This window comes from Leuciscus leuciscus (assembly GCF_965113295.1).
Source record: "Leuciscus leuciscus genome assembly, chromosome: 21".
Classification (NCBI taxonomy): domain Eukaryota; kingdom Metazoa; phylum Chordata; class Actinopteri; order Cypriniformes; family Leuciscidae; genus Leuciscus; species Leuciscus leuciscus.
The window spans coordinates 20,546,910-20,571,087 of record NC_138745.1 but is presented as its reverse complement, the minus strand read 5'-3'; the positions used below and the strand labels follow the sequence as shown (position 1 = coordinate 20,571,087).

Genomic DNA, 24,178 nt, shown 5'->3' with positions numbered 1-24,178 from the left:
CAACATTTTTCAAAATATCTTCTTTTGTTTACAGCAGAAGAAAGAAACTCATACAGGTTTGGAAAATGATGACAGAATTTACATTTTTGGGTGAACTGTCCCTTTAATGTAAAACATGTTGCCTTCACACTTTTTCTTCTCAGTAAAACTTTTTTATATATAGAAGATATGCACAATAACATGATTTATGGACTATAATCTTAAATCCAGCTCAGAACCTTTTGTTTTCTTTCCATTTTGATCGTGTACAGTTTGTATGCACATCATCATCCTCAGGTGCTTTCGTGTGAAAACAACGACACCAGCGCCATCTACCGGAGATGACGTGTTAATGTTATCACTGCTTTCTGCGTACAGGTTTACCTACACGAGCAGAGCTGTTACCTGATTGGCGCACACAGTCATCGTCTTTGTGTGCATCAGTGATGATTATAGATTAGACATAGCCAAAACGATAGTACGATTACCTCCCGAGTATTTCTCATTTCATTCCCTCGTCTACGAGCGTCGAGAGACTGGCGTGAAGAAGCGAATATGACCATAAGGAATGTGCGGGACCATGGGCAGCGTTATAGACCGCGCATGGCATGCCTGAAGAAGGTGGGTTGGAGCTCCATCCATGGCTCATCACCATCTGTGTTATTTTCACTCTCGCCAATGAGATAAGAATAATTTTACATTTGATTTATATAATCTAACAAATAGTCTTTCAAGCCTTAAGGTCTAATGATATTTTTGCTGGTTTTGGTCCTGTAAAGTGTAATTGAGCGCACCAATATAATTAGGCTACTTGAATTAATATGATCGTGTAGGATTAATTAAAGCTGCCCATTTCACTTTCACTGGTGATTTCCATCTATTCCATCCATTCAGAATTTTAAAGCATCTTTTTTTATATGCTAATAAAAAATATTGTTGCCTTGAATCAGAAATTAGCCCTATTATTTTGAAAAGTATTCAAAAACTGTCCATGTTTTGGTCACAGAGGAACTTTTAAATTAATTAGATTGATTAAAATGGCAAAGTAAATTGCGTTTGTCATGTTTGTTTTGATTGATTTAATTGTTGTTGCATTTATTGTACGTTGTTTTCAAGTCAGGATTTTTTTTATATGATTTGACACTCCATGTACATTGTTTTCTTTTATTGTGCGCTTCTTATATATATATATATATATATATATATATTTAAATGTTTTCTTGTTACAAAATAGATATTATTATTACTTCTGACCCACGATTCAATCAAACACTTCTAATTAAAATGAATTAATTGTAAATGAAATTATACTTATTCATTTACAAATCAACATTAAGGTTAAATTGCTGTTAATTAATGAAATCAAAGTGGATTTAAAAAAAACTTTTTGACCACTTTGAAATTAATTAATGATGAACAAAAGAGTTAATGAAAAAAAAAAAAACTCATAAAAGCAATTTGTAAATTAAACACATTGTTACAATTCAAATGGATTCTAAAGATGTTATGACCTAATAATAAAAACACTTTTTACATTGATAGGTGTTAATTGTTTATTAGCAGCTTACTCTCAGAAAAGGTCACAGTGTGCTAATAGTATTAGTATAGCTTTGTCATGAGCCTCTGGTGTAATGCAGTCCCTCTTCTATCGCTACGGTACTTCAAACCTTCAAACCCGACAGTATGATCCACTAGACCATATATTATTGGTGCACTACTTTGCTCTTGACCAATGCACTGATAATGACCCAATAACTCGGCCAAGAGCTGTCTGTGATCCAGACCAGGGTGTAGCATGAGTTCACAAACAGTCTTCAAAAGCCAGAGACCCTGACAAAGCATGAAAAACTTCAAACTGCTGAGTCAAAAATCAATCACTGAGTATATTTCAAAGGGGTCAGCCACAGCCCCTTCAGACCATAAACCAGCAGGGAAGACTTCACGGTGGAATAATTTAGTGAGATGTGCACAGAGGCTGCCACAAGGTAAAAAGGCCTAGAAGGACATTTGTCATCATAGATTTTGTATTCTCAAGACGTTCTCATGTTGTACGTCCCATGTTTTCCATGTTAGGTGGAGACTGTGGTGTTGGAGATGCAGGACCCCAAAACTGGAGTGAAATCTCAGACCCAGAGGCTTGTTATCACAACCATCCCACATGCCATAACAGGTGAGATCATAAAAAATGGCTGCCGTTTACATCAGTTGGTTGGTACTATTACTCAAGAAGGAATCTTTAGAAAAACTAGAAGAATAATGTGAGATGTGAGACGCAGCATCTATAGTGAAGGATAGTGGGCTCACCTACTTATTTGTATTGATTTCTGCAGTTGTATTACTCCTCGGGAGTGCTAGTCATCTGTGCGGTCCATGCATTTAGAGTCTGTTTATGTGGGTCTGAGACTGAAGAATCTATTGCCATGACAACCTTTGAGCAGCTGGCTGCAATGACTCTCTCCTCTAGACTGCATGGTTTCAGGAAGGAGAGCTCTTGTAATCTCCACTCTTGGTCTTAAATGCTGCCAGCCAACTACATACAGTAACATAAACGACTTTGCTTAAAGGGTTAGTTCACCCAATAATGTCATTAATTCTGTCATTAATTACTCACCCTCATGTCGTTCCAAACCCGTAAGACATCCGTTTAGATTCGGAACTCAAATGAAGATCTTTTTAATGAAGTCTGAGAGCTTTGAAGGGACACATATGCATCTACCACTTTCCCCAGAAAGGTAGGAAAGATGTCATTAAAGTCATATTAAGCGATTTAACCTCAATTTCATGAAAAAAAAAAAAACATAATTACCACATTATTTACGCGTGTTCACGCAACAACATCAATACAACACGTATGTCATGACCTTGTGATTGAAAATTAATATTTTGTAAATAAAGTGGTAAATTATATTTTTTTGTGCAAACAAAGCACTTGCTTTTTTTTTATACAATTGAGGTTAAACCACTGGAGTCACATGGATTACTTTATGATGTCTTTACTACCTTTCTGGGGCTTGAAAATGGTAGTTGCGTAACTGTTAATGAAGGGACAGAAAGCTCTCAGATTTCATTAAAAATATCTTCATTTTAAAGATGAACGAAAGTCGTATGGGTTTGGAACGACATGAGGGTGTGTAATTAATTACAGAAATTTCATTTTTGAGTAAACTAACCCATTAAACTTAATTGGAGCCTGTGATTCTTCACAGCATTTATATATATAATTGATTTATTGGAAAGACACCCAAGGTTTTTATTTAAAAATTAATTGAAATGGTATGGTATGCTCCTCAGGCTAGCAGGCACTAATGAAGCCACTCAGATTCACCCCTGCAGAGATCTTCTCATTAGTCTCCTGTTACGAGGACCTCAGCGGGACACACACTGGTGGACCAAGCCTATTTTGAGAGTGCACCTTAGTTTTGTGTCAAATACTCACTGTTGTTTTGCCTGTAATGCTTTTGATGGATCTCTTACTTGAAATTATACTTATAAATTGTATATAAATTATATACTTAATCTCAGCCTCTATTTTTGCTTCCAATTAAGCATTTCTTTCACTTATACTCGTCTCTGACACTTTTAGTTTCTCATTATGTTTCATACGTATATGCTTATATTAGTATTGACTGACTGTCATGAGACTTCTCTTCAGTGTTATTTTAATAATATTTTAAACTATTAACTCTGTCTTTTGCCTAAACAAACTCCTAATTACTGCTTATAAATAGTTAGTAGTGTAGTTATTACGTTTTGGGTAGGATTAAGGGATGTAGAATACGGTCATGCAGAATAAGGCATTAATATGCGCTTTATAAAAACTAATAAACAGACAATATCCTAGAAGTGTTCATACCAATAAGCAACTAGTTAGTAGTGAGAATTGGACCCTAAACTAATGTGTTACCTTAATTTTGTTATGGTTTTAGTTTTAGTTGATTATAGTAACCCTGCTTCTCTCTCTATAGTCTCTCGTGGTGTGTGTGTGTACTGATAAATCCTGGTGGGCAGATTCAATCTGAAGGCCAATTTTCCCACCCACTCATAGTCTTTTATTGTTCTTTCAGGGGAAGATATTGTTGCATGGATTTCTAATCACTTAAAAATAGATGCTTCTGGTAAGTCAAGTACATTGTTTTTTTGTGTAATATAATGATAAGAATATCTCCCAGTCAAGGTCTTTATATTACTGATCTGCTTGAAGAAATATGTTCTAGTGCTATAAAATATGATGGGGTGAGATGTGGTACTGTTCATTTGGGTCTTGCTTAGATAAATGAAGTAACTTTCTCACACTTAATGTTTAGAGGCCCAAGCTATGGGGACCATGATGGTGGCGTTTGGGTACATCTATCCACTACAAGATCACAAGAGACTTGTCATTAAACCAGACGCATCCCTGTATCGCTTTCAGGTAACTTGAAATATTAAATTGACCAAAAGTGACAGTAAAGACATTTATAATGTAACAAAAGAAAATCTATTTCTAATAAATGCTGTTCTTTTGAACATTCTATTCATCAAATAATTCATCAGCTTTGCCATCACATGACTAAAATTTTAATATATATTACAATAATAAGCCGTTGTAATTGTATTAATATTTCACAGTGTTTCTGTTTTTACTGTATTTTGATCAAATAAATGCAGCCTTTGTGAGCATAAGAGAAAACATAAAACAATCTTAATGAAGCCTTTCCACACATTTTGATAGCACTTTTTACAGTGCCTTATGACTTGACACAGTGTAATGCTTCTTTGTACTAATCTCTTACATTTTTTCCATACATTTCTTCTTCCAGACACCATATTTTTGGCCTGCACAGCAATGGCCTGTGGAAGACACAGACTATGGTGTGTAACCATCTTTCATTTTCCATGCATGCTGATAGGTTGTCATAGCAATAATACACAGTGAGGTTATTCATTATGCTTTCAAACAGCTGTCTGAGACAAAGAATTTGATAAATTGTTTTCTTGAGTCACATCACATATTTCAATTGGCTTTTATTGGCAAGGTCAGATGTTTTATGTGCATTTCCAGCAATCTATTTGGCAAAGAGAAATATACGCAAGAAAGGGATGTTGGAGCTGTATGAACAGGTAATACCACGTCGTATTCTTCATTAATTTCTCTGAAATCTTTTGCTAAAATAAGACCTATTATGTTGTAATGCATACAAATATTTTTCATTTACTATAATAAACTGCATGACAAATTACTATACTTAGGAAGTAAAACACACAATAAATACATATGACATAAAATGTGTCTGTTTCTCAACCCAGGAAGAGTACAACAATCTTTACAAATGGATGAATCACAAGTGGGATTTTATTGTAATGCAGGCCAAAGAGCAGTACAGGTGGGTCACACGTGCTTTACTTAAACTATTGGAGAATATTTAGGATTTATCATGGATCAAGCCGAGAATGGGTCTCATGTACGTGAATTATTTGAACTTATACTACAGGGCTGTTGAATGCTTGAATCTGACTGGTTGACGAACGTTCTAAGGTGTGCAATTATTTTCATGGAAACACAGCGAAAGTAGTTCCAGGCAGTTCTTGACTGCATTACAGTTCCAAATCACTTCACCAAATGATTTCAGTAATTTCAAAGGTCTTTACAGCCTTCATAACCAAAACCCACAACGACACTGTCAGGTTCTGGGTAGATGAAGTAGGAGGCGAACATGAAGATGATAAATCAAAGGTTTTAATTCTCAATATAGCAAATACAAGAAGCAGGGAGCGTGTGCTCAGAGCATAGACTAAACCAAACAAACATTGACCGACAAGTGAAGAGTGAAAACCAGGAACTTAAATACACACACAGATGAACACAAGACAGGTGATGCAGATAATGATGATGATGAACAGGTGGGTAATGAAGGGAGTGAGTTGAGGTGTGGAAACGAGGATTCTGGGAACAGTAGTGCAGACAGGACGATGACAGACCGTGAATGTCCACGGGTGGCCACGGCGGTGAGGACCCGTCGGGTGGCCGTGGTCCCTCGAGTGGCCAGGACGGAGGCATATGCCCCCCCCCCCCCAAAAAAATACTTGGGGAAAGTCCCGGGTACAGGAGAAGGATGGCTAAAAACAGTCTCTGATTGGGCTGATGGGGACAGTGATGAGGGCTCGGTGCTGGGCGGGACCAGCGGTGAAGGCTTTGTGCTGGGCGGGACCAGCGGTGAAGGCTCTGTGCTGGGCGGGACCAGCGGTGAAGGCTCCGTGCTGGGCGGGACCAGCGGTGAAGGCTCCGTGCTGGGCGGGACCAGCGGTGAAGGCTCCGTGCTGGGCGGGACCAGCGGTGAAGGCTCCGTGCTGGGCGGGACCAGCGGTGAAGGCTCCGTGCTGGGCGGGACAAGCGGTGAAGGCTCCGTGCTGGGCGGGACCAGCGGAGAAGGCTCTGTGCTGGACGGGACCAGCGGTGAAGAAGGCTCTGAGCTGGAGCGAACCAACGGAGAAGGCGCTGAATCGCCCACGGTGAAGGGCGATCCACAGCGTAATAAAACAAAGTCAATATACTGGGCCAGAGTACAATTGGGGTCTACATCTGGCAAATATAAACCCACTTCTAGGTCCAGACCCAACCAAAAACAGTCCTTCAGTTCCCTGTCGTTGAGTGGAGCCAGGTGGCAAAATTCCACAAACTCACCCACATAGACCTCTATGGGGCGTTCCTCCTGGAAGATGGAGCAGAGTTTCGTAACTGGGTCCATCCTTTAGAGCCTATGTTTTTTGGTCGGTCAATCTGTCAGGTTCTGGGTAGATGAAGTAGGAGGCGAACACGAAGATGATAAATCAAAGGTTTTAATTCTCAATATAGCAAATACAAGAAGCAGGGCGTGTGCTCAGAGCATAGACTAAACCAAACATAAACATTGACCGACAAGTGAAGAGTGAAAACCAGGAACTTAAATACACACAGATGAACACAAGACAGGTGATGCAGATAATGATGATGATGAACAGGTGGGTAATGAAGGGAGTGAGTTGAGGTGTGGAAACAAGGAGGATTCTGGGAACAGTAGTGCAGACAGGACGATGACAGACCGTGAATGTGACAGACACTGACCGAGCAAATAAATATAGTAAAAACAATAGGATAAAGACGACAAATTATTGGTTATTTGTTTATGTTTTTTGCTAGAAAATTACGTTTTATTATGTACGGACAGCACATACTCTCTTTCTCCCAAGATCTTCTCACAAAACATTTCCGCAAGATTCACAATAGGTGCATACGCACATCAATTTTTTCATAAATTTGGAGTATTCTAAATGAGCAACCGCATGCCTGATTTTTGTTATTTGCATAAAACTGAGAAAAAAGATCTTTTCATCTTTTCATTCTTTTCTTGATGTTTTCAAGACCCAATAATTTCTTTATTTGTTTTTCAATATATATTTAATTTATATAGTCCAACTATTTGTGCCAGCATATAACAAGACCTATTGCCTTTTTGTATAGGGCAGGTAAGGAGAGGAAGAAGCCTGACCGGGTGGTTTTTGACTGTCAGGAACGGGCCTACTGGGTTGTACATCGGCCACCGGTGAGTTACCGCTGGACTGGAATTTTAAGGAATTTGAATTATCTTGCTATTTTCCTAATTCTGCTGTCAGGCTCCTGTTAAATAAAGCTTCAGAACATTTGAAAGACATTATAGATAAATATAAGTGTGTTATTTTCACAGCCCGGAACGGTTAGTGCCATGGACCATGGACTCGACAGGATGGTCGACCCCAATTTGGAGGAGGTAAAGGTATGTGTGATAATTAATTATAACTTCTAAGGAGCCAAAATAGGTCATTTTTTAAAAAGAAATGGCAAAATTATGACAAGAAGGCTTTCAAAATATTGTGTGTCTGATGAAGAATCTTGTAATGAAACAATGGACTGTATAACCAACATTAACAGATATTACTGCTGAGATTATCAAGGCTTATCAAGGATATTTCTAGAATGTCATCTTATATCCAATAGGATTTAAATGATCATAATCTCACTGCTTAGCACTCCAAATGTCTCATTGTGTTCAATAAAATAGGCTTGTCTTACACCCTTTCTCACATTCTTTTCTACAGATTTGATTCCTAAACTTACATGTAGAAGCACATGTAATCAGACGACTTCAAAATGAAAGCACATTCTCAATGGATCATAAATTGGGCGCTGTGTAATTGAAATATGAATACCTGCTTTTAAAATGACATTGCAAGTCCACAAAGCAACCATATTCACTCTCTCTTCACTCAAACCAAACATGTTCAAATGTCAATATTTTGCTTTTAAAACTATCCTCTAGCATGAGTCACCGTTCCCTTTCTTAGAACTTAAACTGCTTCTAAAATTGTTTTTCAGAAAAAAACACCTGACTTCTACAGAAGAATTGTAAGTACCAAAGAACTAGCTCAAATATTTAGTTGTAAAAGACAATGATCAAATATAAAATTTGTTAGTTTTTGACCAACGATTCATTGTTTTCTTGCAGATTATGTTCACGCAGCAGTGTATCATGAGACCAAGGGTGAAGTCATCTGTGTCGATTGGAGCGTATGTTACTGTGATATAACAATTCCTGTTATGACTTGCATTAGATCAATAATTCTACACTAAATCATTTAAATATATAAAATATTTTAATATATAATTATATAAATATGTTTTATTAAATATCTTTAAAGTCCCCTTGTAGTCAATAATTGTATCGCTCAAAACTTTGATCACCAAAATTACATATTTAAACATTTTTTTCCTTGGAAAAAAAAATCTTCATGCCTTTAAATAGCTTGAATGTAACTCTACACCCTTGTCTCATTTACTATACGCGGTTCTATGAATATGCAAATTAGCCCCGCCTCCACTCACTCACACCAGCTCAGAGATCCACTCATTGACGTGATTGGTTACCAGGTAGTTTGTGACGTCAGAAACACCAGTGATTTCAAACCGCGTTTTTGAGACTCTTTGGTTCACTGCAGTTTTAAGGAGAAAATACTCAGCAATGGTGTTGACTTATGAATTTGCACATGGTTTGTCTTAAAGCATATTAAAAACACCACATAGACATATAAACAACATTAAAAGCTTGATTTTCACCACAGGGAGGACTTTAATATATTTGAATAATTTTTACAATTTATTTTCAATTTTATTGTAATCTTTTGCAGACTTGTTAAGTACGCGACAACATACAAAGAGCATGACCCATTTCTCCACTCCTGCCTCCCAAGTAACCCCTGGATAACGGATGATGTTACATACTGGAACCTCAACATGCCAAAGTGAGCTCCAATATCTTAAAGTGTTTCAATGTCAGAAACAAACATTTTTATTTTAAATAATGGCAAATTTTTTCCTCATTTAAAAACTGTGCTCTGTGTGTTTGGTTCATACAGTGTTGAGATCCCTACTAAAATGAGAGTGGAGCGCTGGACTTTCAGCTTCGGAGAATTGCTTTCTGACCCTCGGGGAAGGGATGATTTTCGCCTCTTCCTTAAAAAGGAGTTCAGTGGTATGTATTATTTATCATGTACATTTAACAATGTTGGCTTTTTTCTTTTTTTGGTGACTTGTTGAGTGAGTTCTGCCCTTTTTAAGAATGGAATTAAATGGTTGATATTCAAATTCAAAACTGCAATAACTGTCATTTATTAGGGGAGGTTGTGACTATAATCTGATTGGTGAATAGGTGAGAATCTTGCCTTCTGGGAGGGATGTGAGGATCTGAAATGGGGTGCTGCGGAGACAATGAAAGAAAAAGCTCAGCAAATTTACAAGTAAGCATCACATTTTGGCCTTTTGGCAAAATAATATACAGATATTATATTATATTATATGTTTTCCATTTTCTCTACATGTTTTAAACATTAATTAAACTAATTACATTAGCATTTAATCCAATCATTTTTACTCTTATTTGATTAGGACCTTTTTGGCTCGTGGAGCTCCGCGTTGGATAAACATTGATGGCAAAACAATGGACATAACAGTGAAAGGTTTGGCACATCCTCACCGTTATGTACTGGATGCTGCCCAGACTCACATTTATATGCTCATGAAAAAGGTATCTGATCTTTTGTAAAACTTTGCACCTCAAACACTTGTGGCCTTTACGAATGAAATTAATGTTAGCTTTGATCTGGCGTTTAAGGACTCGTATGGGCGATATCTCAAGTCCCCGGTGTTCAAGGAAACTCAGAAGAAGGCCATTGCTCCCGAAGCACACAGATTCAGGTTAGATGTGCCTTTCTGTTAGTTCCTCTTTATATGTGTGTATATATATATATATATATATATATATATATATATATATAAACTGCTTTATAATACATAAGTGATATTAAGAATGATCTTTATTCCTTTCTAATGTCTTGTAGTGAGACACAGTTGGAGCAGAATTCCAAGAGAAGGCGTCCCAGCCTGAGTCCCATCATGCTGAGACAGCAGGAGGAAGAACAGAAAGCCAAACTTGCAGCAAGTGGACCGGTGGACATCACACAGGTCATGAGCAAACTGGAAAAGAAACAGAAAAAGTGAAAGGAGACCGAGCAAAAATAGAATAGATTTGAACAAATATTTATGATAAACAAAAAGGATAACCACCATTCTGGTCAAAGCAATAAACTATTTTGCAAGCCAATATGTTTATATAGGGAGCAATAGAGATTTTGTTGCTATGCTAATGCTCTGTCTGCAATATCACACAGATATTTCTAGTTTTTGAAAGCTTGCTTGATATGTTTTAAAATGTCATCAATTTGTGCAATACATTTTGCTGTTTTATTAGGCCATTGTGTGTTACTCTTTCCCAGACTTGTTTACTCATTCACAATCATTTGAAACTTTTATGTCATATTTATGTTTTGTCAAACTTTATACATGTATAATACATGTTTATACATGTGCAGAAATTATCAGATGTTGCCCTGCTCATTACTCAAGTTTGTTTTTGTCTCATGTTTGTTCCATGTTTGTAGCAGTTTCCTTGTAAATCATTACTTTATTGAAATATATAGTAAAACCATTTCTGCCATCTGTGGTCACATCATGTGTCTTTGTCATTCATGATTGTTTTTGAGTGAAATGTACAGTATATATGTATCTCATCATGTATCTCATCAGTGTGTGTATAGTTACCACTTGTCAAAATAACTGGCCTGATAGGAAATGAACATGCAATCTATTCTGTCTATCTATAATTTACTCACTTTCATGTGTTTTGAAACCGGCATGACTTGTTGTATTTCGAGAGCACATGAGAAGATATGGATAAGATATAAGAACAACAGGATGAACAAGCTGCTTATTTCCATTCAATGAAAGTGAATGGTGACCTTGCGTGCCAAGCAAGATTTTCAAGGCAACAGTATCAGTGCAGGACTAGTCTTCTTTTGAAGCTTGACAACCTCTGGCCCCCATTCACTTTCATAAATATTCTGCTAAACCAGTCCTGTTGTGTATGACAGAGGAAATAAAGTCAAATGGGTTTAGTACAACATGAAGGTGAGTAAATGAAAATAATAAAACATTCTGTTGAATATGTCACAAAAAAATACTAAAAAGAAAAAGTAGTTAAGCTGAGTGAAATTCAATAAGATTTGCAAAGCATAGATATATATATAAAAAATATTTGAAATTGAAAAATAAATGACTGTATCACATAAAAAATAATACAAAGGCCTAGTTTACCAGACAGGGATTAGATTAAGCCAGGATTAGGGCCTTAGTTCAATTAGGACATTTAATTTGTTTTAATAAATGTACCCTAGAAAAAAACATTACTGTTGTGCTTCTTGAGACAAAACATATTTTAAGATATATCAGTGTAAGTTGCTTTCAGTTAAAACAGCTCAAACATGCATTTTAGTCTGGGACTAGGCTTAAGCCTTATCTGTGAAACTGCGCATAAATGTCTTATATATAGGCTTATGGAAATATTTCGAGGAAAAACTATGACGTATTTTGTATTGTGATCACTAGATGTCATGCTTGTGTTGCTCTCATACTAATGCAGTTGTTTTATTTGCAGTAGATTGTATTTTTTAAATGGATATTGCATTTGACCAACTGCTCATTTGTATAGCCTACTGTATGTGTATATATGGGCAAAATTATTGGGACACACTGCGATGATGCCACTTTCACAATAAGTCAGTTCATGAAATTTCATCCTTGCCACATAGTCCACAGTCAACTGTAAGTGGTATTATTGGAAAGTGGAAGGGTTTAGGAACAACAGCAACTCAGTCACAAAGCGGAAGACCACATAAAGTCCCAAAACGGGGGGTCACCCGAGTGCTGATCGCATAAAAGTTGCCAACGCTCTGCTGACTCCATAGCTGAAGACTTCCAGCACTTGCATTAATATCAGCACAAAAACTGTGCTGTGGGAGCTTCATGGAATGGGTTTCCTGTTGCATGCAAGCCTCACATCACCAAGTATGTAGTCAGATGGAGTGGTGTAAAACACGTTGCCACTGGACTCTTGAGCAGTGGAAAGTCTGATGGGCGAGTCAGGGTTTGGCAAATGCCAGGAGAACATTACCTGCCTGGCTCCATTGTGCCAACCAGAAAGTTTGGTGGAGGAGGGATAATGGTATGGGGCTGTTTTTCAGGGGTTGGGCTAGGCCTCTTACTTCCAGTGAAGGGAATCTTAATGCTTCAGCATACCAAGACAATTTGGACAATGCTATATGCTTCTAACTTTGTGGGAGCAGTTTGAGGAAGGCCCTTGCCTGGGACCTAGTGCACAAAGCAAGGACAAAGCCTTCTTGTACAACATCAGTGCCTGAATAGTAATGAATAGGCAAAAATCCCTACAGAAACACTCCAAAATCTTCTGGAAAGCCTTCCATTGGAAGCTGTTATAGATGCAAGGGAGGACCAAGTCCATATTAATGACTATATATTTAGAATACGATGTCATTATAGTTCCTGTTGGTTTAATGGTCAGGTGTCCCAATATTTTTGTCAATGTATGTAATATTATCCAAACAGAATGAGTGTTGTTATCTGATTCTATTTATTTTGTTTCATTTTTAAATCACAAAAAAACTGCCATTTTAACAGGGGTGTGTAGACTTTTTAAATCCACTAAATATGGATGTATAGGGAATTTTCTTGGATGTATAAGGCCAAGAGCAGAATCTGTCAGAAATGGACTATATTTCATTGTCTATATTTGATAGAGTCCAGGTTGTTTGACACAAATGGTCGTTAATTCTAATACATGCATTGCATGAACTGTGCCCTACAGCTCTGCCGGTTCACAGCACCTGTGCCTCATCTGGCCGTGTATACAGGCATTTGTGAAGCTCAATCTACTGCCTCCCCTGGGCTCATGACACTGCCCAACAGTGCTGCCTGCCCATCTCCCATCAGCGTGGCCATCGACAGTACTCCAGCCTCAGAGAGGAGGTTTGATGACAACGGAGGGCCTTCCTCCTCTCATTTCCCATCTATTGCAGAGGCGTCTGTATCAGAGGAAGAGAACCAGCCACCTGCCCCTAAGTCTCGTATGGCTCTATCACTGAGCAGACTCCTCCGCAGAGGATGCAACGCACCTTCTGTCTTTGCCAGCCTATCCCCGAAATGTGCTGTAGCTTCAGGGGGAGGCAGAGTACAACCGCTTGGAGTGGAGCCGCTAGCACAACCCCAGCCCAGAAGAATTGCAAAGTTAGTATCCGCTTTTTGATTTTATTTTGGTCCAATTGATTTTACAATACTGTTTTTCGATTTACAGTAAATTAAAAATACTGTATTTTGGCGCCAATGGGATAATTCCCACAATGCAACTTTGAAATACAGTAACATACTGTATAACGGTCCTACAGTAAAATACAGTTTATTTTACAGTTAAATACTGTGTAATTTACAGAAATTGCTAACAGTGTACGAAAAATAACCAATCTACTTTCACAGCTTTTTTCAAATCAAAGTCGACATCCCACCTGAATGCCGCATCTACCCCATTGATTCAGAAGATGAGGAGGATGACAGTCCTGATGCATCAAGACGAGGCGTGAAAGAAATCATTTGCCCATGGGAAACTGTCACCAAACAAGATGGAGCTAGATAGAAGAGTCATAGACGAGTTAGTACACTCTTAAAAATAAAGGTTCCAAAAGAGGGTTTTCGCAGCAGTGCCATTAAAGGACCATTTTTGATTCCCTGAAGAACCTGTCAGTGATCAATTCTTAAAATAACCTTTTTTTTTTCTTTCTTTTTTTAAGAACATCTAAAGTACCTTTTTCCAATATAAAGAACCTTTTGTGGAAAGAAAAGTTTCCATGAATGTTACAGGTTCTTCATGGAACCATCGATGCCAATGAAGAACGTTTATTTCTAAGAGTGTAGAGAGGAAACAAATACACTGAACCAATTCTTGTGTCATAAATATTTTGTCTTACAACCCCGAGAAGGCTGTGGTTAGTAATGTATGAAGTAACCTCATCTCTAACTGAATTGTCTGTTATTTTTGATAGCTTTTAGGTAGTGCCTACATGTTACTGTAGCCAATGAAATATTTGGTTAGTTAATGATGGTTTTATATACATAAATTCGTATTCTGATGTCACTGTTCTTTGACGACTGAAGGGGCCTTATTTTAAGAGATTTGCTTTGTTTGTTTGTTAACTGTCGTCAGTTTGGTTAGTGGTGAGAACAAAAGATTTTGTACTTGGCTTGTTCACTGTTTTATATAGATGCAAAACATGCATAAATGTTAATCGCTTTAAGAAATGTTATTTTCATAGAAGTAAACAGTAAGGCAGTAAAACAGAATGTGGATACACAGTTGCTGTCTGAATGTTTAAACCTTTAAAATGTTTACAGTTCAGAATGTGAATTTGTTCATGACTCATGTTTAAATTGTGAAAGTGCCTCAATAAAACATCTCAAAGTTAGTTATATTGATGTGCAGTTGCTACATGTACGGCATATATTTGGCATCCAGTATAACTATTATTTTATTTTTATTGTATATTTTGTTTATTTTATGATAAAATGTCCCTGCTGAGGAAACTGTAGAAGAAGAAAAAAAGATTGGTCATGGGAACTTTTATTTTAACACAAAGTAGCCTAGCCCTTTTTATAGTATTGCAAATGCAAACACAGGAATGTTATAATTGCTTGACTGTATATTAACGAATGACTATGTTATTTATTTTTGTTTTTATATTTTTGTTCATTAAACTATTTGATTAACTGTTTGTTTGTTTATTCTCATCATTTATTATTGTTTGTTTATTATTTATATAATGTAAAGTTGTTTTGTTTAACAATTTATGATATTTTTATTTAATAAATTTCCCGATATTTGGAAGACAATTAATTTTTTTTTTTTTTTTTATTCATGTCCTGATCTAAAGATCGTGACGTTATTATTTTGAGTGGACTTTTATCTACAGGAAGTGCTGTGATTGCGTTGACTGGCTTCACAGTCCTATGCGGTTGTTGAGCTGCAGAGAGTAGCCGGATGCCTCAGTACAATTTTTTGAGTATATGAATACCTTTGTAAAGCCGAACGGTTGTTGCGTTTCACTTTGCGATTCGGTAAGTTGTTAAAATCAAACGGGTTCGCATGTGTCTCTCCCTTTAAACGGTTAAAGTTTTAAAATAGTAATAACAAGCAGTGGAATGTGACAATTCACCCGCTTCTCATGTAACGTTATTGTTGCTCAGCGTACATTTCACTTGATCCACTAGTGTCTGTTACTACATACACGCAGCTGTCGCGACGAGGATCTGGCCTGCTATATCTGGCCTGTTTGGGCTTGTTTAAAATGTTAAATATAATGTTTTTTCAAATGTATGAGATTATCAGCAGTCGTCTCATTTCCTGCCATGTCGCATCAGAACATGAATGTGTAACAACAGGCGATAATAATGAAAGTGTTGTAAAGAAATGTATTTCGCGGTTTGTTTATAATTTAAGTCAAATCTAATGCTGTAGTTGTTTAATTATACTATTTGTGCTCATATATATATATATTATAGTAGTTGGTGAGCTAGTGCTGGGACACACCTTCTAATCATCAACACATGCGGATCTTCCACTTGATGGATACAGACAATCTGTCAAGGGGCTTATATATTAATAAAATCTCTATGGCCAAATTTATGTCAGATCTTCTATCTGTATGCTCATGATGAAATGGTATATCTGATGAGATGCACAACTGATTATTACATAAGCATCTGCATTGACTGTTATGACAACACGTTAATATATCCTCAAAGCATAGTTTTCCTATTTGGCTTTGGGGTATTATTGTACAGTGATTATGTGCTTGTGTATATATACAGTTTTTCATTATAAATGAGGGTCCTCTCTTTCATCAGGCCTTCAAGATGCTCTCAAACTGTGAGTGGAAATGAGGGTGAAATCTGTTATTGTGGATCTCATAATTAAGGTATTGTGCTCTTTAAAGTCACCATGATTCACCAAATCAAAATTGTTATTTTGTCATGAAATTACTTATATTGGCACATCATTCTTTAAAAAAAAAAATATATATTCATAATATTCAATGAAAATAACTTCCCTTCCCTCTTGCAACAACATATGATGATGTGTTTTTGGCAACTTGTCGCTCACATGAGATCACAGCAATAGCAAACAACAACAATCCAATCAATTACCAATGGACAAAATTAAGTTCTGCTCCACATTTATTCTTGTTTGAGAAGCCATACCACTCTGATATACCTAAAAGACTATCATAACTTCCTTTTCATTCTGACTTTAAAATTGATGTTTGAATAGCTAATGCTTTGGTTAAGAAATCATCTGTAGTTGAGTTACCAGGTTGGCTAATTCAGAATGGCCGATCTCTTAAAGGGATAGTTCACCCAAAAATGAAATTCCTGTCATTAATTACTCACCCTCATGTTGTTCCAAACCCGTAAGACCTTCGTTCATCTTCAGAACACAAATGAAGATCTTTTTTATGAAACCCGAGAGCTTTCTGACTTTTTTGGGTGAACTAACACTTTTAAGGGCATGTCTATCTATGTTATGTATTTCTGTCTGGTTAATGGGGCATGGGGTTACCGGCATCACTTATGAATTGCTCGGGTGATGTTTGTGTTTTTAGAATTACTTCTGTGGCTGATGGTTAAAGGCAGGCGTGGACGTGCACAATGAGGAATGTCAGATAATGTCTTTCCCCTGTCAGTGTACTAAACCTGAACACTGCATGTCTGAACACTGTTTCTCAAGTAAAGTAGGAATGTTCCTGCAAGATAATCCCACTATTTGATATATAAGAGATTGTGTGCAGCCAGTCTGTCATTTTTACAAAATACAGTCCTGCAGGGTGATTGAGACGGGCACATGAATCTCAGGGGTCTTGTGTCATCTTGGAGGGTTTATTTTGCGATAATTAATAACCTGCTGACTGTACATTATTCTGCTTATTGTACAGATATTTGTCTAGTAAATAAATGCAAAGACATTTAGTATTTATTTATTTTATTATGAAATTATTATAGAATTATTTCATCTTACTTGTAGAATTGTTTAAAGATTCTACTAATAAAAAATAGTCCATTATGGATTAAACCAATGATTCTCCAACTTTTTGATTCAAAGGCCCCCACACCCCATATTTTTTGGGAGTGTTGTTTTAATTTAATTAACCACGATTCATTTTGGGATTCCAGAAGTTTCGAAAACTGTATGTTCTTGTTATTAAAAAAAAAGTTATTAAAGGGAAAAAATATATTGATTTTATGCGCTTTTATTGATTTTACTGTATGTGTCTAGCATTTAAAATTAGATTAGCTTTATATTATATTATTTGAAATACTTTAAGTCATCCTGCGGCCCCCTTGGTAATTTATTGAGGGCCCCTGGTTGAGAACCACTGTATTAAACAAGCCTCTAAAACATGTTTTTATGTATTTATGCATACTATAAAATTAATACTTAACTACTATATTTCAACTGCTTAGTTGCACAGTGCTGCAAATGAGCTGTTCTGACTCGGTATGAGATAAAAGGCTTGGCATGATATGAAAGTAGAACTGGTAGGCCTATGTTGCCATGAACAAAAATGAGTAAAATATATACAACATAGCATTATAGAAGTATTTGACCTCTCAGTAATGCTATTGACCAATCAGAATCAAGTATTCCAGAGAGCATGAGTGTGATAAGCCAGCCAGGTTTTAGTGTTAACATGTGTTATTAATTTTATTTGTATTATTTTAATTCATAGCTGGCAGGAGACAATATAATCTAATAGTACTTCTCAAAGAAAAGGGCAACTTGCATGTTTTGAAACTTGATTGTAAACATTAGGCTTACAGCAATAGGAAAAACATTTAAATAGTCTCAAAAGGCTTGTTAAATATTAGGTAACAATTCAAAAGAAAAATGATTCTTTCTACTCCACCTCTCTTCTCATGGGACGTCAGGGTGGGATTGCCATGTCGATAGACTCTGGATGCTTATGAGCTCATAATGAAGAATGCATCAGCTTACAAGATGGGCGATGCTTACAGAAAGCAAAAACTCAATCATGCAGTTTGACATTGATTTTGGCTGCTCTAAAAGAACAGCATTCAGCAATCACTTCTCTAATATTTGGATCTCTAGCCCTTAAAGGGATAGTTCACCCTTAAATGAAAATTACCCTATGATTTACTCACCCTCAAGCGTGTATTTGTAATTCTTCTTTCAGACGAATACAATCGGAGTTATATTGAAAAATGTCCTGGCTCTTCCAAGCTTTATAATGGCAGTGAATGGCCGTTTCTGTTTTGAAGTCCTTTTAAAGTGCATTTATCCATAATAAGTGTTTCACACGCCTCTAATGGGTTAATAAAGGCCTCCTGAAGTGAAGCGATATGTTCGTGTAAGAAAAATATCCATATTTAAAACTTTATTGACTAAAATAACTAGCTTCCGGTCATACGGTCGGTACGCATCGGTTTATGGCGAAAGAGTGACCCTTGACCTGATGCATTGACGAACGTAGGAGTGCAGAGGATAGAGCAAAACAAAACACCAGTCACGAATTAAAAGTCTAAAACGACAATTTTTAAAGAGAAATATCGGAGGAGCTTGAGTTTGTTGCCCAGCTCTGTTAGTTTGAACCGCAAAAGGCGTCTAAACTTATGATACTCCTACATCCTATGTCATACATGTGTCACGGGTTACTCTTGTGGCGCAAGTCGACTTGCGTAGGCCGTCTGCCGGAAGCTAGTCGTTTTAGTTGATAAAGTTTTAAAATAGATATTTTTCTCACACTAACACATCGCTTCACTTCAGAATGCCTTTATTAACCCCCCAGAGCCGTGTGAAACACTTTTATCATGGATGGATGCACTTTGATGGAATTCAAAACAGAAAGATGAATGTCATATACACCTAGGATGACTTGAGGGAGAGTAAGTCATGGGTAAATTAATTTTTTTGGTGAACTATCCCTTTAAATCAGTTGTCACCAGACAGTTTAAGAGATAGTTCACCCAAAAATGAAAATTCTTTCTTATGTGGAACATAAAATAAGATATTCTAAAGAATGTTGGTAACCAAATATTTTTGGTTTGTATTGACTTGAATTATATGGGGAAAAATACAATGGAAGTCAATAGAAAACAAAACTTATGAATGATTTTTAATTTGATGGACTATCCCTTTAATGTCAGTAGGGCCTGGTTTCACAGACAGGGTTTAGATTAAGCCAGGATTAGGCCTTAGTTCAATTAGGACATTAAAGTAGCTTTTATAAACATGCCCTTGGAAAAAACATACCTTTGTGCATCTTAAGACAAAACAATGGCATATTTTAACATATGTTAGTGCAAGTTGCTTTCAGTTAAAACGGCTCAAACATGCTTTTTTGTCTGGGACTAGTTTAATCCCGGTCTGTGAAACCGGGCGTAGATTTACTACATTACCTCACCAATTGAGAGTTGCATAATGTGCATTTGTGAATGCCATCACTACAGTTTCAGTGCTCAGAATGGCCATTGCAATCACTGTGCTCCTAGTCAGATGATGCTTTAAGTTGTTTTTAATGTCTTATTGGAAAACTGCATCTAATTCCTTTACAGGGATTGTCCAGACATCTTTTCAGGGCGTGTGCCAGCCCTTTTCTGCCTAATGCATTCTACCAAACTGTTGGGATAGTTGGAAAATGCATCCCGCAATTTAGCAACAGTAGAGACTGCATTTTACAACACTGACCGATTGTGCCGATTCTGACGTTAAGTTTGGGTTTTAGGGAGAAATGATAGTAGCCTACACTGTGTAGGCAAGAAAGTGCGCTAGACGGAACGCGGCTAGTTTTTAATAGTTTTACCTCAAATGTCTTCTTTTTTTATAATCCTTGGAAGCTGAAATCGAAAATAAAATTGGATAAATATCACAGGCCTAAAGTGTAACTAGACATTTGAATATCTCTTCCATCGTCACTAATTAAGCAGGGACTTTCGTTTCGTGCGCGCTGTAAAGCTGCGCGTGAGAGATCTCTCTCTCTCTCTCTTCTGGTTTAACATTATCGCATAGAAACGGCTGGCGAGATAACGTCTCTATAACGTTTCTCAAATACCGACAGCAGAACTGGTAATGTCGGAGCTTATCGTATCGATACTGCGGTCTTTCGTAATTTAGCCCCGGAGCCCGTATTATATTGGGTTTCGGTACCCAACCCATATAAAGTACAATGATGGCTATAGAAAAAAGTCTGAATGATAAAATCAGCAACATAGAGTTGTGGACAAAGTTAAACGATTCAAATTGATCAACAATGTGTGTGTGTGCACTTTACACCCTCAGGATAGTTCGCCCAAAATGTGTCATTTACTCACCCTTTTGTCATTCCAAACCTGTAGCCTACTTAATTTCTTCTGTGAAAAAAAAGAAAAGAAAATGTGCTAGTTGTTCATTTCAAGTCTTCTGAAATCTTACAATAACTTTGTGCAAGGAAAAGACATTTAATTGCATTTTTCCATAATTCTTCATCTGCTATTTCTTAGATTTGATGTTAAATATTTGGATTTTAATAATATTATCTGTTGTTCCATAAATTGGGTTTTATTCACAATTTCAGCATACATAACCATTCAAAAGTCATTTTTTTATGTTATTGGAAGACAATCCGTAAAACAATAATATTGTGAGAAATTATTACAATTTAAAATAACTTGTTTTTTACTTTATTTTAAAATGTAACTTATTCCTGTGACAGCAAAGCAGAATTTTTTGCATCTCTTCAGTCTTCAGTGTCGCATGATCCTTCAGAAATCATTCTAAGTTGATTTGGTGATAAAGAAACATTTTGTATAATTATCAATTTTAAAACGGTCATGCTGCTTTATATATTTATGGAAAACAACTATGATACATTCTAGGATTTAATATAAAGTTTAAAAGAACAGAATTTATAAAAAAAAAAAAAAAATTATAAATGTCTTTACTGTCACATGATTAATTTAATTCATCCTTGCTGAATAAAAGTAATTGCTTTGAAAACAAATCTTCCCAGTCTTTTGAACAGTGTTGTGAGGGAAAATTATAATTGTTATCTAAGGACAGTTATCTGAAATATTTAACAAATGAACATGGCATGCATAGTGCAGCAGATGTATAGAACTGTGAATTATTGGCATTTGGATTCTATGGAAATCTGTTTCTGTTTCTTTTAAACCTCACAGATTAGATGTCAATACAATCGCTCTTTGTTCTGTCGGGGGGAAAAAAAGGATACCAGACAAAGCATTTTCTAAAACTCTTCTAAATGACTCCCTGCTGGAGGCTTTGAGTTCCCCACCTGATGATATTTACATGCTTGTGTAAATCGCTGCCTCCAGTCATGGATGGCATTGAGAATGTGTGAATTGCACAATGATTCACGTCTGAACTTATGCTACTTGTGCTTAATAGAACATGTAGCCTAATACACCCACAGTGGTTTCACTTGGTTTAAGTAGCGAGTAAAAGAGTGTTTTATATAGGTTAATGGGACATGGCACTATATGGGAATATTTTTGTTCCCTGTTAGCACAGACCGTGCTGCATGTAACTTATTTTTTCAGAAATAATACCTTCTGTTCTCGCTCTGCAAAGCCTTTGACGCCCTTTATATGTATGTTATGTCTGTCTGTGGTGTTTTCCAGTTTCTAATTCAGCCGTGTCTCTGTAATGAACGTCTCACAGGTCTGACTGCTTCACCCGTCACCCTGGCAGCGCAGGAAGCCAAGCGTGGGGAGGAGCTAATCCCTGGCAGCATGGTGTCTGCTGTGGGGAACAGCGCCGTGCCCAGTCCTCAGAGCGAGGCGGTGGCCAGTGAGCTGCAGGAACTCACTCTGCAGTCTGTACCGAGCCCACTGCCCCTGAAAGAACGCAAGAATGGTGAGTTAACCACTAGACCCTAGTGCTAGTTCATTAGCAAAACTCCTTTAGAATGTCAAACCAAGCTCTTTGGCGGAACACGATTCTACCATAGACAGCGGTTCCACGTGATTGAAAGAAGTAAAACTCAATAGAATCAACCATGTACAAATAACTATAATCAATGGTGTTCATTTAACTTGAATGAATGGTTTTAGCTTAATGTAAATGGTTTCCATTTAATTTCAGTTATTCAAATAATGCTTCTTGTTTAGTCCTGTGATTTACATAAAATAAACTAACTAAATATAACTATAAATAGCACTGCCACAATGGTTGCTTTATTATTAAAGCAGTTTGAATTCTTGCTAGCAGGTTGTGAACACAAGCACATGCTCTACACTTCACCACAGTGGTAACCCCCTAAAACACTGACACTTTTAAATGCCAACATAATAGAACATTAACAAGTCTCTCCGTTTTCTCATATTACTAAAAGCAATCACATTTGAACCAGAAACCTGTTGTTAAATTAAAATGAATTGCTTAAATGAAGTGAAGTTTTGAGTGCATGCAAACTACCCAGTGAATATTCAGTATCATGTTTTATATATTATCACCAACGATTTATAAATAAAACTTTTAGAAATCAAATCAGCTTATTAGAATGATTTATTGTGAAGGTTCATGTGACACTGGAGCCTGGAGTAGTGATGCTGAAAATTCAGCGTTGCCGTCACAGGAATAAATTACACTTTATAATATATCAAAAATAGAAAAAAAAAAATTAAATGTAGTAATATTCAAAATATTATTGTTTTTACTGTATTTTTTTTAATCAAATAAATGCAGCCTTCGTGAGAATGAGGGACTTCTTACAAAAACATTTAAATATCTTACCGACCCCAACATTTTTAATGGCTATATACACATAATATGTAATGATTACCATATTCGTTATGGCTGGTTTAAAATGTTCTAATTAATCAGAGACTTCATTTGAATGATTCCGTTATCCCGCTGGTTCTTCAGTGCCACTGCAAAATAAATCATATTTTACCTGAGTGGTTGAATGTGAGTTTGCAGTGTGTGTTTTCTGTTATGCAATGAAATATCTGCGTACCACAAAATAGTGGCAAGAAACATGTTTCTATTGAGTTGCAGCCTGCATGCAAAAACAGACAACGTGACCAGTGTAGTCTGCTTCAGGAACAAATCTTATGAGCCAGTTCTTTTACTGAATCGTTCCAAAAATGAGCTACTGGTTTAAATCAGTTTAAAACCCTGCTCTGTATAATATACAACATTTGCAAAGAGAGAGAATGTCTAATAACTGAAACATACCGATGAAAAAAAAAAATGGAATCGAGCTTGTGAATCGTATTGAATGAGGAAATCTCCATTGATACTCAGCCCTAATATTCATATACTTCAGTGTACTTCAAAAGATATTACTATCCACCTTATTTTGAAATCTAATAGATTTTGTAGTGGTAGAATGCATTATATTAGGGAGCTTTATGAAGAAGATTAATGGTAGAATTCAATGATGTAGGGTTGTGATGTCTCTCACAACAACAGGATGTACAGCAGCATAATACGTTCATATGGATGTACATATAGGAGGATTTCCTAATTAGATTTAGCACACAGTAATGAAGTAATTAGATCATTTGCAATGTTACAGTTTTGTATGTGCAGAAACCTACAAGTCTCGACAGTGTTAAAGCAGGAGACAAAAGAGGCAGAGAATGTCTTAGGAAGTTGCCTTTATATCAGCTGCTCTTTTTCGTCTTAGAGACGGTTTGAGACAGTGGGTGGGTTAGAAATGGAAGGACAGTGGGTGT

The 24,178-nt window shown here is 36.6% G+C and overlaps 2 protein-coding genes across 4 annotated transcripts in view; both read left to right on the top strand.

The window, feature by feature from the left end:
• Positions 1-363: 363 nt before the first annotated feature.
• rgs9b (regulator of G protein signaling 9b) lies at positions 364-15,100 on the top strand. Its single transcript, XM_082151061.1, has 19 exons — positions 364-600; positions 2,053-2,149; positions 4,044-4,094; positions 4,284-4,390; positions 4,779-4,830; positions 5,021-5,079; positions 5,266-5,342; positions 7,457-7,538; positions 7,680-7,742; positions 8,348-8,377; positions 8,478-8,539; positions 9,157-9,270; positions 9,385-9,500; positions 9,678-9,765; positions 9,914-10,052; positions 10,140-10,222; positions 10,366-10,489; positions 13,245-13,663; positions 13,910-15,100. Exons 1-19 carry the CDS (start codon positions 535-537, stop codon positions 14,064-14,066), a joined length of 1,986 nt encoding a protein of 661 aa, XP_082007187.1. The 5' UTR covers positions 364-534; the 3' UTR covers positions 14,067-15,100.
• A 317-nt stretch (positions 15,101-15,417) lies between these two features.
• mrtfab (myocardin related transcription factor Ab) overlaps positions 15,418-24,178 on the top strand; it is a 39,361-nt gene continuing 30,600 nt past the window's right edge. For all 3 annotated transcript variants that reach the window (XM_082151160.1, XM_082151161.1, XM_082151159.1), the window contains exons 1-3: positions 15,418-15,541; positions 16,331-16,401; positions 22,158-22,352. In XM_082151160.1, coding sequence (XP_082007286.1) covers positions 22,229-22,352 — 124 coding nt within the window. In that variant the 5' untranslated portion in view covers positions 15,418-15,541; positions 16,331-16,401; positions 22,158-22,228. The remainder of the gene's footprint in view (positions 15,542-16,330; positions 16,402-22,157; positions 22,353-24,178) is intronic.